The following is a 15,338-nucleotide window of genomic DNA, read 5'->3' as shown; positions in this document are numbered from 1 at the left end:
TAAGGTGGCAAAGTCAAGCGCAGAAAAGTTAGGAAATACCTTGTGCATATATGCCCCCTTGTGCTTCCTCCTTTTCCTTCTTACTACCTGGGCACAAGTAGGGAGGCATTAAGAACAGAAGAGAGGCAGCCTCCCTGGCAACTGGACAGAGCAGTTACATCACAAATCCTGCTTAGCTCTTGCATTTGTGGGAAGGAGCATTCTCAATTGCTCTGTAGGGATAGTGCATGCACAATTTAGTTACATATAAGAGTTGTGAGGGGATGGAGCATACTCTGTGAGAATGGTGCATGGCACAGCCTGGTCAGCAGTAGGAGCTGTGAAAGGTTCAAGCATGCTCAGTGAGCATGGAATCTTCAGAGATTTTAGCTGATAAATTCTAACCAGTATGTGTGAACTGTGATTTTTCAAAGATTTTAAACTTGGCCACAGTCGAATGAATTTTCACATGGACAGCAAAAAGGCACATCTCTGTCACATAGGCCATCCCTAACCAAATTTCAGGTCCCTACACTAGCATGGGGACTTTGTCCCCCAAAGAATAGTCCACCAGAATTTTTTTTAACATTAAAAAACATTATTTTCCCTACTCTTATTCTCAATAATAGCTGAATCATTTTGGCTGAAATTTTCCTCCCAAAAAATTCAACCTGAGGCAGATACCCAGCATGGAAAATTTGAGACCAAACAGTTTTTTGAAAGTTAAAAGTAACTGAAAACAGGGTATTAAACTGGGAAGTGTTAGGCAACCATAATAGGCAGTGCTACTAGCCCTGCTTATAATAAAGGATATAAATTCTCATGCTTCAGGGCTTAACTGTGTATTATTTGATAGGGTTAGTTTGTTCCATAATTGTCCTCTATGGTGTGTGCGTGTGTGTGTGTTTTGGGTTTTTTGGCATGTTTCTCTGAAGCATCTGGTAGAAGCTGATCTCAGAGATAGGATCTGAACTAGATGGATTGTTGGTCTAATATGCCCATTCATACTTTGGGGATATTATATTAAAATGTAGAATTTTGCACTTCTAGCACTTTCCATCAGAAGACCTCAAAGAGCTGTATAAACATTAATAAATTTACCACACTACAGCTATATGAGGTAGAGAATTATTATCCTGATTTACAAATGGAGAAACTGAAGAAAAAATAATTCAAATATATTGCTGGAGGTTACACAAGAAAGCTGTAAGGAGGCAAGAATAGAACTAAGGTCTTGAGTCCCAGTCCAATGTCTCAATCGTCCTAGACCATCCTTTCCTACAAAATATTTCTTTCTTTTACAAAACAAAAAATACACACACACAACTGACACCGAACAAATACATTTTGATATCAAGCTTTGTATTTTCTTGTGAGCCCAAGACAGGCATCAAACCAAAAACAAACTTTAAGGTACAGCCTTGGAGAAAGTGCAGTTGTTAATGGAATACATGCTTGTTCTTGACATCCAGCAGTTATTAAGGGAGTGATGGTAATCTGGTAAATAAATAAATATATTGATACATTATTTTCCTTTTACATTTTTCAGGTTATTGCAAGTGTTTTAAGGAATTTGTCCTGGCGAGCAGATATAAATAGTAAAAAGACTTTGCGTGAAGTTGGAAGTGTGAAAGCATTGATGGAATGTGCTTTGGAAGTTAAAAAGGTAAAGGTTTTAAAGGACTATTGTGCGATATATTTTCAAGAGACTGTATGAATGTTTCCTATTCTTTTGCATGCAACAGAAAAAGTATTGCTACTCTTTTTGACTGCAGTGGATATCCAGTATTTGGGATATTGCAGGTTGTTTCCATTAGGAGGAAGAATTAATGATGGAGAGAGGTACTACTTTGATGCAATCCTGATTATTTACAAAAAATGTACACACATTTCGGTTTCCCTAAACATTGTTAGAATCAAACAGGAAAAAGTTCCTTTGCTCATGTTTCTAAGTCTCTTTCAAGCCAGCACCATTGCCCAAAAAGCTCCCTCTCTTCACTTTCTCTCAAGACCATGTTTTCAGTTCTTCTCATGCTGTCTAATTGACATATTTGGCTGCTTCTCTCTGCCTGCTTTCTGGATGCTTTTGGGAACTTCTACTCACAGGCAAGCGCACTTCCATCAAACGATACTCAGCAAAACCCCTCCAACATCATAGCTCAGTTTTCAACCGGCTTTGCTTGTCGTTTGTGTTTTGAGTGATGATTGTTTCAGCTATCTTATTCAAAAAAGGAGCTTAGCTGCTTCTTACATTTATCCCGAATAAAGGGTGACCGTCATGTCTACTGGCTTCAACAAAGTTTCAGCCAACCTCCATGAAACTAGTATATTTCTTACTTCTCAGGTAAGAAAGACAAGCTAAAATAAACATTTGCTATTCCCTTAAAGTTATTACCCATGTGTGCTTTACCATTACTGCTAAAATATGGAATAAATGCTTTATATTTATAAGTTAATTGTAATTTAGACTTTAAATCACCAGAAGGAGATAATGTGTTAAAAACATCACTCATCACGTACAAATAATTATTAATTTTCTGTCAGGAATACCATAACTATTTAAAAGATAGAGGGAAGGCTAGTTTGTTGAATTTTAGATTACTTCTCTTGCTGAATTACAAATTCATCTCTGTACACTTTAGAGTAAGGATGTAAGGAGCAAATGCTATCTAAAATAGTCTCATCCAGTTCTCTGCCTTTTCTGTTCCAGGACCTTGCCAAGACCCTCTCCCATTTTACAATGTGGGAAGGGCAGGGTGGTTGCGATCCCTGACATTTGTTCAGAACCATGCTAGGAGTTTTGACCCCTAGAGTTGAGAATCCATGTCATATCTTGTCCTTGAAGAGAATTATTCAGAGGAAGCTGACGCTGATCACAGCCGTATTTTTCAAGGGAAATCTTGGTCTCTTCTTTGATATCAGACAAGTGATCCAAAACTTTGATACCATGAAAGCCTTATTGTGGAAGAGGAACTGCTGATCTTGAGTGCTCATTTCCTCACCTAAAATAGTGAAATGTGTGCATTGTTGGGCTTACCTTTAATTAAGTTCACAGCTTCTACAGCCTCATCAAGTACATATTTCATTTCTTCTGGAAATCTTCTTTGCCATCAAAGCTTCATGATTAATTACACGAAATGTCCAAATGGCTGGTAGTGCAGTAGATAGGATTTTAGTCATTAGTCTATGCATGTATTTACCTATCATATCTCAGAAACCTTCAGTGCAAAGAAAAAAAAAACAAAGCCAATTCAACCTAGTTGTGAAAACTAACTGTAGAAAGGCTTCAAAGGCTTTTCTTCCCTTATCTCGTGTACTGAGTTGGACAGAAAAACAGGAAGTCCTCATGTAGGAATCCTTTTTACTCATGCTAGGCAAATATTAAAAGTTAGGCAGAAGAAGATACATTGGTAATTTCTTCTCGTTGTATTAAGTACAGGGTCTTCTAAACTTTCAAAATGGCTGTTCCCAAATATTTGCAGCCATTTCATGAATATGTCAGCTGACTAGATCATTGGAGAAGGGAGTTGCTTTGACTAACTGGCTGTAACTGATCCCACAAACACAAAGTACAGTCACTGCTTCCCTATTTATGAGGCTTGACAGCTTTCACTATTTAGCGATTTCAAGTAAAATGACAATCAGGCCTTTATTAATGGTGTTGCTGTTTAATGAGTCTTCTGACTTCAGAAAAAAGCTTATGCATTCACAGAAGAATTCAATGGATGTAAAGATAGTAGGGGTGTCAAGCAATTAAAAAAGTTAATTGTGATTAATGGCACTGTTGAAGAACAATAGAATAACATTTATTTAAATATTTTTGGATGCTTTCTACATTTTCAAATATATTGACTTCAGTTACAACACAGAATACGAAGTGTACAGTGTTTATATTTATTTTTGATTACAAGTATTCACTGTAAAATAAATAGTCTTTTTCAGTTCACCTAATACAAGTACTGTAGTGCAATCTCTTTATTGTGAAAGTTGAACTTACAAATGTAGAATTATGTACAAAAAAACTGCATTCAAAAATAAAACAAGGTAAAATTCTAGAACTTGCAAGTCCACTCAGTCCTACTTCTTCTTCACCCAATCACTCAGGCAAACAAGTTTGTTTACATTTGCAGGAGATAATGCTGCCCGCGTTTTGTTTACAATGTCACCTGAAAGTGAGAACAGGCGTTCACATGGCACTGTTGTAGCCAGCGTAACATGATAGTTTCTTGCCAGATAAGCTAAAGATTCATATTTCTCTTCATGCTTGAACCACCATTCCAGTGGATATGTGTCTATGCTGAGGAAGGGTTCTGCTCAAAGCAGTGAAGACCAATACATATTCATTTTCATCCTCTGAGTCAGGTGCCACCAGCAGAAGGTTGATTTTCTTTTTTGGTGGTTCGGATTCTGTAGTTTCTGCATCAGTGTGTTTCTCTTTTAAGACTTCTCAAAGCATTCTCCACATCTAGTCCCTCTCAGATTTTGGAAGGCACTTCATATTCTTAAACCTTGAGTTGAGTATGGTAGCTATCTTTAGAAATCTCACATTGGTACCTTCTTTGTGTTTTGTCAAATCTGCAGTGAAAGTGTTCTTAAAATGAACATGTCATCATCCAAGACTGCTATAACATGAAATATATGACAGAATGTGGATAAAACAGAACAGGAGAGATGCAGTTCTCCCCCAAGGAGAGCAGTCACTAATTTAATTATCACATTTTTTTAATGAGCATCATCAGCCTGGAATCACTTCCGATGGCTGAAGCATGAAGAGGCATATGAATCTTTAGTGCACGTGGCACATAAATACTTGTGATGCCAGCTACAACAGTGCCATGGGAACGCTTGTTCTCATTTTCAGGTGACGTAATTAAGAAGTGGGCATCATTATTTCCCATAAATGTAAACAAACTTGTTTCTCTTAATGATTGGCTAAATAAGAAGTAGGACTGATTAGATTTGAAGGCTCTAAAGTTCTACATTGTTTTGTTTTTGAGTGCAGTTATGTAACAGAAATGCCTACATTTGTAAGTTGTACTTGTATGAAGTGAATTGAAAAATACTATTTCTTTTGTTTATCATGCAGATTCAGGCAGGCATCACTGAATCAATTTATGCTTTTATTCATATTTTCAAGGTTATCTTTGCAACCATTAGAGTTAGAAAATGGTAGAAAGATGGCTACCTCCCTGAAACCTGTTTGTGAATCTCCCAGAGGCTCATGGCCAACATGTTGAAAACCCAAGGTCTAATTGTATAATTTTTACTCTTGTCATAGGAATCCACCCTAAAAAGTGTATTGAGTGCCTTATGGAATTTGTCAGCTCATTGCACTGAGAATAAAGCTGATATATGTGCTGTGGATGGTGCTCTTGCCTTTTTAGTTGGCACATTGACTTACCGAAGCCAGACAAATACTTTAGCCATCATTGAAAGCGGAGGAGGAATACTACGGAATGTTTCTAGCTTGATTGCTACAAATGAGGACCACAGGTAAATGCACCATCTGGTTTTACAAAAAACAAACATCATGTTTTTTCTGAAAATCTGAATTCTGTAGCCGAAATGTATTTACAAGAGAATTCATAAAGAAGTGTTCTAATGTGACTATATGTACCAAATAAGTATCGTAATCAAGGTTGATTTTATTTTTAAAGACTTTGGTGAGGAAAACCATCCATTTAGGTAGTAATAGTCTATGAAAAGGTAAATGCAGTATCCAGAGGTGAAAGTAAGCTGGTCCAGTGTGGCGTACCGGTAAGAAAGTCGCTGTCGGTACAAAGCTGACAGTACCAGCAGGGCTGCTGAGGGGAGGGGGGAAAAGGGGCAGCAGCCCCAGCGAGCCCTGGGCCTTTAAATCACCGGGCCCCACAGGGCAGCTTCCCTTTTTGCCCCTCCCCATCACCACATCAGTGGCTCTGCCAGTACGGTTGGCTGTGTACTGGCAGACACTTTCTTACCGGTATGCCATACTGCGGCAGCAGCCAGAGCCCCGGGCCTTTAAATTGCCACCAGAGCCCTGGGTGGCATCGGCCGGGCAGCACTGAAGGGCTGACTGGGCGAGTCTGGCCCCCGCCCCACCTCTTCCAGGGGCCCAGAGCCACTCCCACCCACCTTGCCCAGGACCCCAGCCTCCCTGCATACCGGTAAGTCCTTTAAGTTACTTTCATCTCTGGCAGTATCAGTTTTGCTTGTTAAATGCTGAATAGTAATGTTAGCATCTCCTGCAAAGATAGGTTTTCATCCATCTGGTCAGCCAGAGGAAACCCCTAGGAAAGGACTGTTGACATAGAGGAAGGTCAGGGGGAGAGGAAATGAAGTGATAATGGCAATAGAAATTGCTTGATATTCAGACTGTAGTTTAGGAAAAGTAACACACTTTTGTGCTGCAGAAATCATATTATTATCTTGATTAAGGACAAAATTTGGCTACAGCCTTGATAGGTTTTTCTTTGTCTTGTTGAAATGCCACTTACTGATTTTTTTTTCTTTCAACTTCTTAATTCCAGGCAAATCTTGAGAGAGAACAGCTGTTTACAAACATTGTTACAGCATTTGAAGTCACACAGCTTGACAATAGTCAGTAATGCATGTGGGACCCTGTGGAACCTCTCTGCACGAAATGCAAAGGACCAGGAAGCCTTGTGGGATATGGGAGCAGTTAGCATGCTCAAAAACCTCATTCATTCAAAGCACAAAATGATAGCTATGGGCAGTGCTGCAGCTTTAAGGAACCTGATGGCAAATAGGCCTGCAAAGTATAAGGATACCAATATTATGTCTCCAGGTTCAAGCTTACCCTCTCTTCATGTTAGAAAGCAAAAGGCACTGGAAGCAGAGTTAGATGCTCAGCATTTGTCTGAGACTTTTGACAACATTGATAATTTGAGCCCCAAAACATCTCACCGTAATAAGCAGAGACATAAGCAAAATTTGTATAGCGAATATGTTTTGGATTCTAGTAGACATGATGATGGAATTTGCAGGGCCGAGAGTTTTAATACAAGTAACGTGACTGTACTTTCGCCATATTTAAATACTACAGTGTTGCCTGGCTCCTCTTCATCCAGTAGAGGAAATATAGAAAACACTCGATCTGAAAAGGACAGAAGTGTGGATAGAGAGAGAACAATTGGATTAGGCAGCTATCTCCCAGCTACAGAAAATGCTGGGAACGCCTCTAAGCGAATAGGAATGCAGATCTCTACTGCTGCAGCTCAGATTGCCAAAGTAATGGAAGAAGTAACGAATATGCATATTCCACAAGAAGACAGAAGTTCCGGATCCACAGCTGAAATGCACTGTTTGACAGAAGACAGGAATGCATTAAGAAGAACATCCACTGCCCATGCCCATTCGAACACTTATAACTTTCCTAAATCTGAGAATTCAAACAGGGCATGTCCTGTGCCTTATGCAAAAATGGAATATAAGAGAGCTTCAAATGACAGTTTAAATAGCGTCAGCAGTAGTGATGGCTATGGTAAAAGAGGTCAAATGAAACCTTCCATTGAGTCTTACTCTGAAGATGATGAAAGTAAATTTTGCAGCTATGGACAATATCCAGCTGATTTAGCTCACAAGATACATAGCGCAAATCATATGGATGACAATGATGGAGAATTGGACACTCCAATCAATTACAGTCTTAAATATTCAGACGAACAGTTGAATTCTGGAAGGCAAAGCCCCTCACAGAATGAAAGATGGGCAAGACCTAAACATATAATAGAAGATGAAATTAAACAAAATGAACAAAGGCAGTCAAGAAGTCAAAGTACGACCTATTCCGGATATACTGAAGGTGGTGATGATGATCACATGAAATACCAGTCACCTTTTGGCCAGCAAGATCCTTTCAGATCAAGAGGATCCAACAGTTCAGAACAAAACAGAGCAGGCACTACTCATGGAATGAATCAGAAAGTAAACCAGTCCTTGTGCCAGGTTGATGATTATGATGATGATAAGCCAACCAACTACAGTGAGCGTTACTCTGAGGAGGAGCAACATGAAGATGAAGAAGACAGACCGACTAATTACAGTATAAAGTACAATGAAGAGGAGCACCATGTAGATCAACCTATTGATTATAGTCTGAAATACTCAACAGAAGTTCCTCCCTCTTCTCAGAAGCCATCTTTTTCTTTTTCAAAGAGTTCATCAGTACAAAGCACTAAAACTGACCACATCTCATCAAGTAGTGGGAACACATCAGCCCCTTCAGCCAGCTCAAAGAGACAGAATCAACTTCATCCAAGTGCTGCACAGAGAGGAGGGCATGCTCAGAAGCCTGCCTCCTGTAAGACTCCCTCCATCAACCAGGAAACTATACAGACTTATTGTGTGGAAGATACACCAATATGTTTTTCAAGATGTAGCTCTTTGTCATCTTTGTCCTCGGCTGAAGATGAAATAGGGCGTGATCAAGCCACACGTGTAACAGATGCCAGTAACACTCTGCAGATAGCAGAACTGAAAGACAATAGTGTGACTCTGTCAACTGAAGGTGCAGTTAGTGAAGTCCCATCAACATCACAACATATTAGAACAAAATCCAATAGACTTCAGGCTTCCAGTTTATCTCCTTCTGATTCATCTAGACATAAAGCTGTTGAATTTTCTTCAGGTGCCAAGTCTCCTTCAAAAAGCGGTGCTCAGACTCCTAAAAGTCCACCAGAACATTACGTACAGGAGACTCCACTCATGTTTAGCAGATGTACTTCTGTAAGTTCCTTGGATAGTTTTGAAAGCCGTTCCATTGCTAGCTCTGTTCAAAGTGAGCCTTGCAGTGGCATGGTAAGTGGTATTATAAGCCCCAGTGATCTTCCGGATAGCCCTGGACAAACAATGCCGCCAAGTAGAAGTAAAACCCCACCTCCTGCTCAAGCTCCAGTAAAGAGAGAAACAGCTAAAGGTAAAGTATCTATTGCTGAAAAGAGAGAGTCTGGTTCTAGACAGGCTGCTGTAAATGCAGCTGTTCAAAGAGTTCAGGTATTGCCAGATGCTGATACATTGTTACATTTTGCTACAGAAAGTACACCAGATGGATTTTCTTGTTCCTCCAGCCTAAGTGCTCTGAGTCTTGATGAACCATTTATACAGAAAGATGTAGAGTTAAGAATAATGCCTCCTGTTCATGAAAATGACCATGGAAATGAAACAGAATCTGAACAGCCAGAAGATACAAAGGATAACCAAGAGAAGAAAGCAGAGAAGCCTACTGAAACAGAAAAGGATATACTAGATGATTCTGATGATGATGATGATATTGAAATATTAGAAGAATGTATTATTTCTGCTATGCCAACAAAATCTTCACGCAAATCCAAAAAGCTTTCTCAAACAACAGCTTCAAAAATACCTCCTCCTGTAGCCAGGAAGCCAAGCCATTTGCCAGTATACAAACTCCTCCCTTCACAAAATAGATTGCAGTCTCAAAAGCATGTTAGTTTTACACCTGGAGATGATATGCCACGTGTGTATTGTGTTGAAGGTACACCAATAAATTTTTCAACAGCTACATCTCTGAGTGACCTCACAATAGAATCACCACCAAATGAGTTGGCCAACGTAGAGAATGTGGGTACAAAAGCACAATCAGGTGAATTTGAAAAGAGAGATACCATTCCTACCGAAGGTAGAAGTACAGATGATGCTCAAAGAGGGAAAGACTCAACTGTGTCTACCTCAGGATTGGATGATGACAAAACAGAAGAAGGTGACATTCTTGCAGAGTGCATTAACTCTGCTATGCCAAAAGGAAAAAGCCACAAGCCTTTCAGGGTAAAAAAGATAATGGATCAGATTCAACAGGCATCAGCATCTTCATCTGTAAGTGGTAAAAATCAACCAGAAGGTGAGAAAAAGAAGCTAACATCTCCAGTAAAGCCTATGCCCCAAAGTAATGAGTACAGAGCACGCTTAAGAAAACACACAGAGCCAAAAAGTAATTTTAGTAATGAAAGAACCTATTCAGACAACAAAGATACAAAGAAACAGAACTTCAAAAATAACTCAAGAGACTTTAATGATAAACTTCCAAATAATGAGGAACGTGTAAGAGGAAGCTTTGCATTTGATTCTCCTCATCATTACACACCTATTGAGGGGACTCCTTATTGTTTTTCACGGAATGACTCACTAAGTTCACTAGACTTTGATGATGATGATGTTGACCTTTCTAGGGAGAAGGCTGAATTAAGAAAAGAAAAAGAAACTAAGGAAACAGAAACCAAAGCTTGCACTGATACAGAACAGACTTCAAATCAGCAGTCAACTAGTAGGACACAAGGTCAAAAACATCCAACAGGCAGAAGTCATCCTAAAACTTCGATGCAGAAGCAAACCCCTTTCCCACAACCATCCAAAGATATCCCGGACAGAGGTGCAGCTACAGATGAGAAAATGCAGAATTTTGCTATCGAAAATACCCCTGTTTGTTTTTCTCGCAATTCATCTTTGAGTTCTCTCAGTGATATTGATCAAGAAAACAACAACAACAAAGAAGGTGAACCTACAAAACGAACTGAACCTCCTGATTCACAGATAGAATCAAATAGACCACAGGCTTCTGGTTATGCACCCAAATCATTTCATGTTGAAGATACACCTGTGTGTTTTTCTAGAAACAGTTCTCTTAGTTCTCTTAGTATTGACTCAGAAGATGACCTTTTGCAGGAATGCATTAGTTCTGCCATGCCTAAAAAGAAAAAGCCCTCAAGAGTCAAGAGTGAAAGTGAAAAGAATAGTTCCAGAAACATGGGTGGTATATTGGCAGAAGACCTGACACTAGATTTGAGAGATATACAGAGGCCTGATTCAGAGCATGGTTTCTCACCTGATTCAGAGAACTTTGATTGGAAAGCTATTCAAGAAGGTGCAAATTCTATAGTTAGCAGCTTACACCAAGCTGCTGCTGCTTCACTGTCTAGACAAGCTTCATCAGACTCTGATTCCATTCTTTCACTAAAATCTGGAATTTCTTTAGGGTCACCATTTCATCTTACTCCAGACCAAGAAGAAAAACCCTTTACTGGTGGTAAAGGTCCAAGAATTATCAAGCCAGGGGAGAAAAGTACATTGGAAACTAAAAAAGTAGAGTCAGAAAATAAAGGAATCAAAGGAGGAAAGAAAGTGTATAAAAGTATGATTACAGGAAAAGTTCGCTCTAATTCAGAAGTTTCAAGCCAGTTGAAGCAGCCCCAGCAAACAAATATGCCTTCAATCTCACGAGGTAGGACAATGATTCACATTCCAGGAGTTCGAAATAGCTCTTCCAGTACAAGTCCAGTTTCAAAAAAAGGGCCCTCACTCAAGAACACAGCCTCCAAAAGTCCCAATGAAGGCCAGAGTTCCACTAGTTCCCCGAGAGGAGGCAAATCATCAGTGAAATCAGAGCCAAGTCCTATAACCAGGCAGCCATCTCAACAGGGTGGGTCAAGTAAAGGACCTTCTAGGTCAGGATCTAGAGATTCCACTCCTTCTAGACCTCAACAGCAGCCATTAAGCAGACCTCTTCAGTCTCCAGGTCGAAGCTCAATTTCCCCAGGCAGAAATGGTATAAGCCCTCCTAACAAACTATCTCAGCTGCCAAGGACTTCATCTCCTAGTACAGCTTCAACTAAGTCGTCAGGTTCAGGACGAATGTCATACACATCACCAGGCAGACAGATGAGCCAGCACAATCTTGCAAAACAAACAGGGTTACCCAAAAGTGCCAGTGGTATTCCCAGAAGTGAATCTGCCTCAAAAGGTTTGAACCAAATTCTTAATAGTAGTGGCTCAAACAAAAAGGTTGAACTATCTAGAATGTCATCCACAAAATCCAGTGGAAGTGAATCTGACAGATCAGAGAGACCAGTTCTAGTGCGCCAGTCAACTTTTATTAAAGAAGCTCCAAGTCCAACTCTACGAAGGAAGTTAGAAGAGTCTGCTTCATTTGAATCTTTGTCTCCTTCTAGACCCGATTCTCCCACCCGATCCCAAATACAGACCCCAGTTTTAAGTCCATCACTTCCTGATATGTCCTTATCTTCTCATTCAACTGTACAGGCTAGTGGTTGGCGAAAATTACCTCCTACTCTTAACCCTTCTGTAGAATATAATGATGGGAGACCAGCAAAACGTCACGATATAACTCGCTCTCATTCTGAGAGTCCATCTAGACTGCCAATCAATAGATCAGGAACATGGAAGCGTGAGCACAGTAAGCACTCTTCATCGCTTCCTCGTGTTAGTACTTGGCGTAGAACTGGAAGCTCTTCTTCAATTCTGTCTGCGTCTTCGGAATCTAGTGAAAAGGCAAAAAGTGAAGATGAAAAGCAACATGGAAGTTCTTTTTCTGGACACATACAAACTAAAGAAAGTCAAGTAACGGCAAAAGGGACTTGGAGAAAGATAAAGGAAAATGAAATTCCTCAAATAATGAGTAATCCTTCTCATAATTCCTCTTCAGATGCTACAAATGGTGGTGATTCAAAATCTTTAATTTACCAGATGGCACCTGCTGTCTCTAAGACTGAGGATGTGTGGGTGAGGATTGAGGACTGCCCTATTAATAATCCTAGATCTGGACGATCACCTACTGGAAATACTCCCCCAGTTATTGACAGTGTTTTAGAGAAGGGGAATGTGAATGGTAAAGATTCTAAAGATATTCAAGGAAAACAAAATGCAGGGAATGGAAATGATCCTGTTCGCATGATGGGTTTAGAAAATCGCCTGAATTCATTCATTCAGATAGATAGTCCAGATAAGAAGGCAACTGAAACAAAACCTGTGCTGAGTAATCCTGTTCCTGCCTCAGAGATCAATGAAAGCATTATTAATGAACGTACACCATTCAGTTCCAGCAGCTCAAGCAAACACAGTTCACCTAGTGGAGCTGTTGCAGCAAGAGTGACTCCTTTCAACTACAATCCAAGTCCACGAAAGAGCAGTGCAGACAACAGTTCTGCTCGGCCATCACAGATACCAACACCAGTAAATAACAGCACAAAGAAACGAGATTCAAAGACTGAAAATACAGACTCTAGTGGAACTCAAAGTCCTAAACGTCATTCTGGGTCTTACCTGGTGACTTCTGTTTAAATAAATTTAAAAAAACTGATGTATTATTTACAAGTGCTATGTAGAAATTTTGTTTCAAATGAAACTTTAAAAGACTGGGAATTGGGGATTTTTGTTTGTTTTTGTAAATAGGTTTGATTCTTGTAGAGGGTCCTTGTTCTGGAAGCCATATTTGATAGTATACTTTGTCTTCACTGGTAATATTTTGGAGGGATACCTGATTGATAGTTTGGAATAAAATCGCTACAAGCAAGTATATTTGTACAGTATGTTTTACATGTATTTAATTAGCATCCCATCCCATGATCCTTTAAATATTGCTTGTCTTGAAATAATGAACACTTACAGATAGAGATGATGCAACTATATTGCTGTTTCAATCATTTCTAGATTACAAACTGACTAAACTACATCAGGGAAAATTTGGTATTATTTATGCAAAAAATATACTCAGTTTTGGTATTTGTGAATCCATCTAACCCTATAATTAATCATGTGGCTGTGAAATTCACAGTAATATGGTTTCTGCTGAACAAGCTTTCCCAGCCTGCTTTTCTGCATGAATGGAAATGATGGTTCATTTTCTGAAGTAATGATTAACATTTCTGTGGTCACATAATGTGCATAGATAGCTATGGTGTAACAATTTACACTTTCTTTGTGTTCTGCAAAAAAGGAAATCTGTGTAACTGTAAAACCTTGAACAGAATTATTTTACCTGAACTAGATTTTATCTGAAAGTAGGTAGAATTTTTGCTATGCTGTAACTTGTATATTCTGGTATTTGAGGTGAGATGGCTGCTCTTTTATTAATGAGACGTGGGTGATGTCTCAACAGAAACTAAAATGAACATTTCAGAATAAATTATTACTGTATGTAAATCTTGTTGTGTGTTACTTTTGTACTGCTGAAGAAATCAGTATTTCATTTTGAGATGTCACCTTAAAATATGTTGTATAATGCACTTAGACTTAAAGCCTGATCCAGCACGTCTTAGACATACCTCATGTTCTCTGGCTTCTATCCTCCATTGATATATGGTTTGTTAAAATGCATGTACGGGTTGCAGGATCAGGCCCTAGGTCTTCTGTACTCTATTTGCAGTTGACAGACTTTCATGAATCTCAGGTGTGTAAAAAGGCTAAAGGCAGAGTATATCTAGAAGCCAAGAAGTGTAGTTGTTTCACAACTGCATAGCCAGCAATATTGTGTGTTTTTAAAAAAAAAAAAAAAAGATTTTAAAAAAAAAAGTATGGTTATTTCTATATTGTTTTTTTTAAATTGGGAAAGTATGAAATTGGGAGTCTGACAACTTTTTATTCTGATTTCAAACTTCCATACATTTTGGATTTATTTGAAAAAATTAAGAGGCAGAGGGAATAAGCTCTAAGATATTAAATCTTCAGTCTCTTGGTAAAAAATCAGATTTGGTCCTGAACTATGATATTCAGTGCCTGAAGCCTTTTGAAGTCAAATGAGCTTTGGTTTAAAGTAGAGATTCTTATTGCACTGTTCTGAAGGAAACCCTCTGATAAAATAATAGTTAAGTGCCTCTGCACAAATATATTGACATGTTTATGCACAATTGATCAAACCAGGAGTAGCAACTCAGCTTTTTTGAAACTTAACTGGTTTTTGTTATTACAAAATCATCAATCTAACTACTGGTATCAGGATTCAGGATCTCCTGACATCAAGTGCCTTGGGGTGAGGCACTCATACAAACATGTCAGTTTAACAGTATATGAGAGAGTTGTACTGACTATATGGCATTCATAGCCATTGCACTTGATCTACTGTTGAAATTAATCTATTTTTATCTTCTATTTTGCATATTTATGGCCTGTACCTTTTCAAAACATATGAGCCACTGCAGACAAAGCATTCCCATTAAAGTCAATCTGGGCTACACTGAAGCAGACTCCAAAAACCCTCTATGAAGGAGAGAATGTTTTAATTTGCTATTTTGTACTTTTTCTCCCATCCCTTTTGTTTGCTGTAACATTCCTAGAGATATCATTTATGTAGAAGTGTTGGTGGATGTAATAATAAATAATTCCCTAAAGTTCAATAATATGCTAAATGTGAGGTCTCAAAATACTAGTTTTCACAATGCCTCTGTGAGATAAGTATTATTATTCTAATTTTTCAGATATAGAAATGAAGATACAAAGAGAGGCTAAATGACTTGCTCAAGTCACACAGGAAGTCTTAGAATAAAACCCAGAATTCCCAGTCTAGTATTTTAGCTGCAAGACCACATTTCATATCAAGGATGCAATTTTTG

General features: G+C 38.8%; 1 protein-coding gene across 5 annotated transcripts in view; it reads left to right on the top strand.

Moving 5' to 3' along the window:
* The window catches only part of APC (APC regulator of WNT signaling pathway), a 199,050-nt gene extending 183,923 nt beyond the window's left edge, over positions 1-15,127 (top strand). For all 5 annotated transcript variants that reach the window (XM_030567970.1, XM_030567969.1, XM_030567971.1 and 2 more), the window contains exons 14-16: positions 1,529-1,645; positions 5,258-5,472; positions 6,489-15,127. In XM_030567970.1, coding sequence (XP_030423830.1) covers positions 1,529-1,645; positions 5,258-5,472; positions 6,489-13,071 — 6,915 coding nt within the window. In that variant the 3' untranslated portion in view covers positions 13,072-15,127. The remainder of the gene's footprint in view (positions 1-1,528; positions 1,646-5,257; positions 5,473-6,488) is intronic.
* Positions 15,128-15,338: the final 211 nt, after the last annotated feature.

Source organism: Gopherus evgoodei, chromosome 6 (genome assembly GCF_007399415.2).
Source record: "Gopherus evgoodei ecotype Sinaloan lineage chromosome 6, rGopEvg1_v1.p, whole genome shotgun sequence".
NCBI classification, from domain to species: Eukaryota; Metazoa; Chordata; order Testudines; family Testudinidae; genus Gopherus; species Gopherus evgoodei.
The sequence above is the reverse complement of the archived record's forward strand: the minus strand, read 5'-3'. Positions and strand labels throughout refer to the sequence as shown.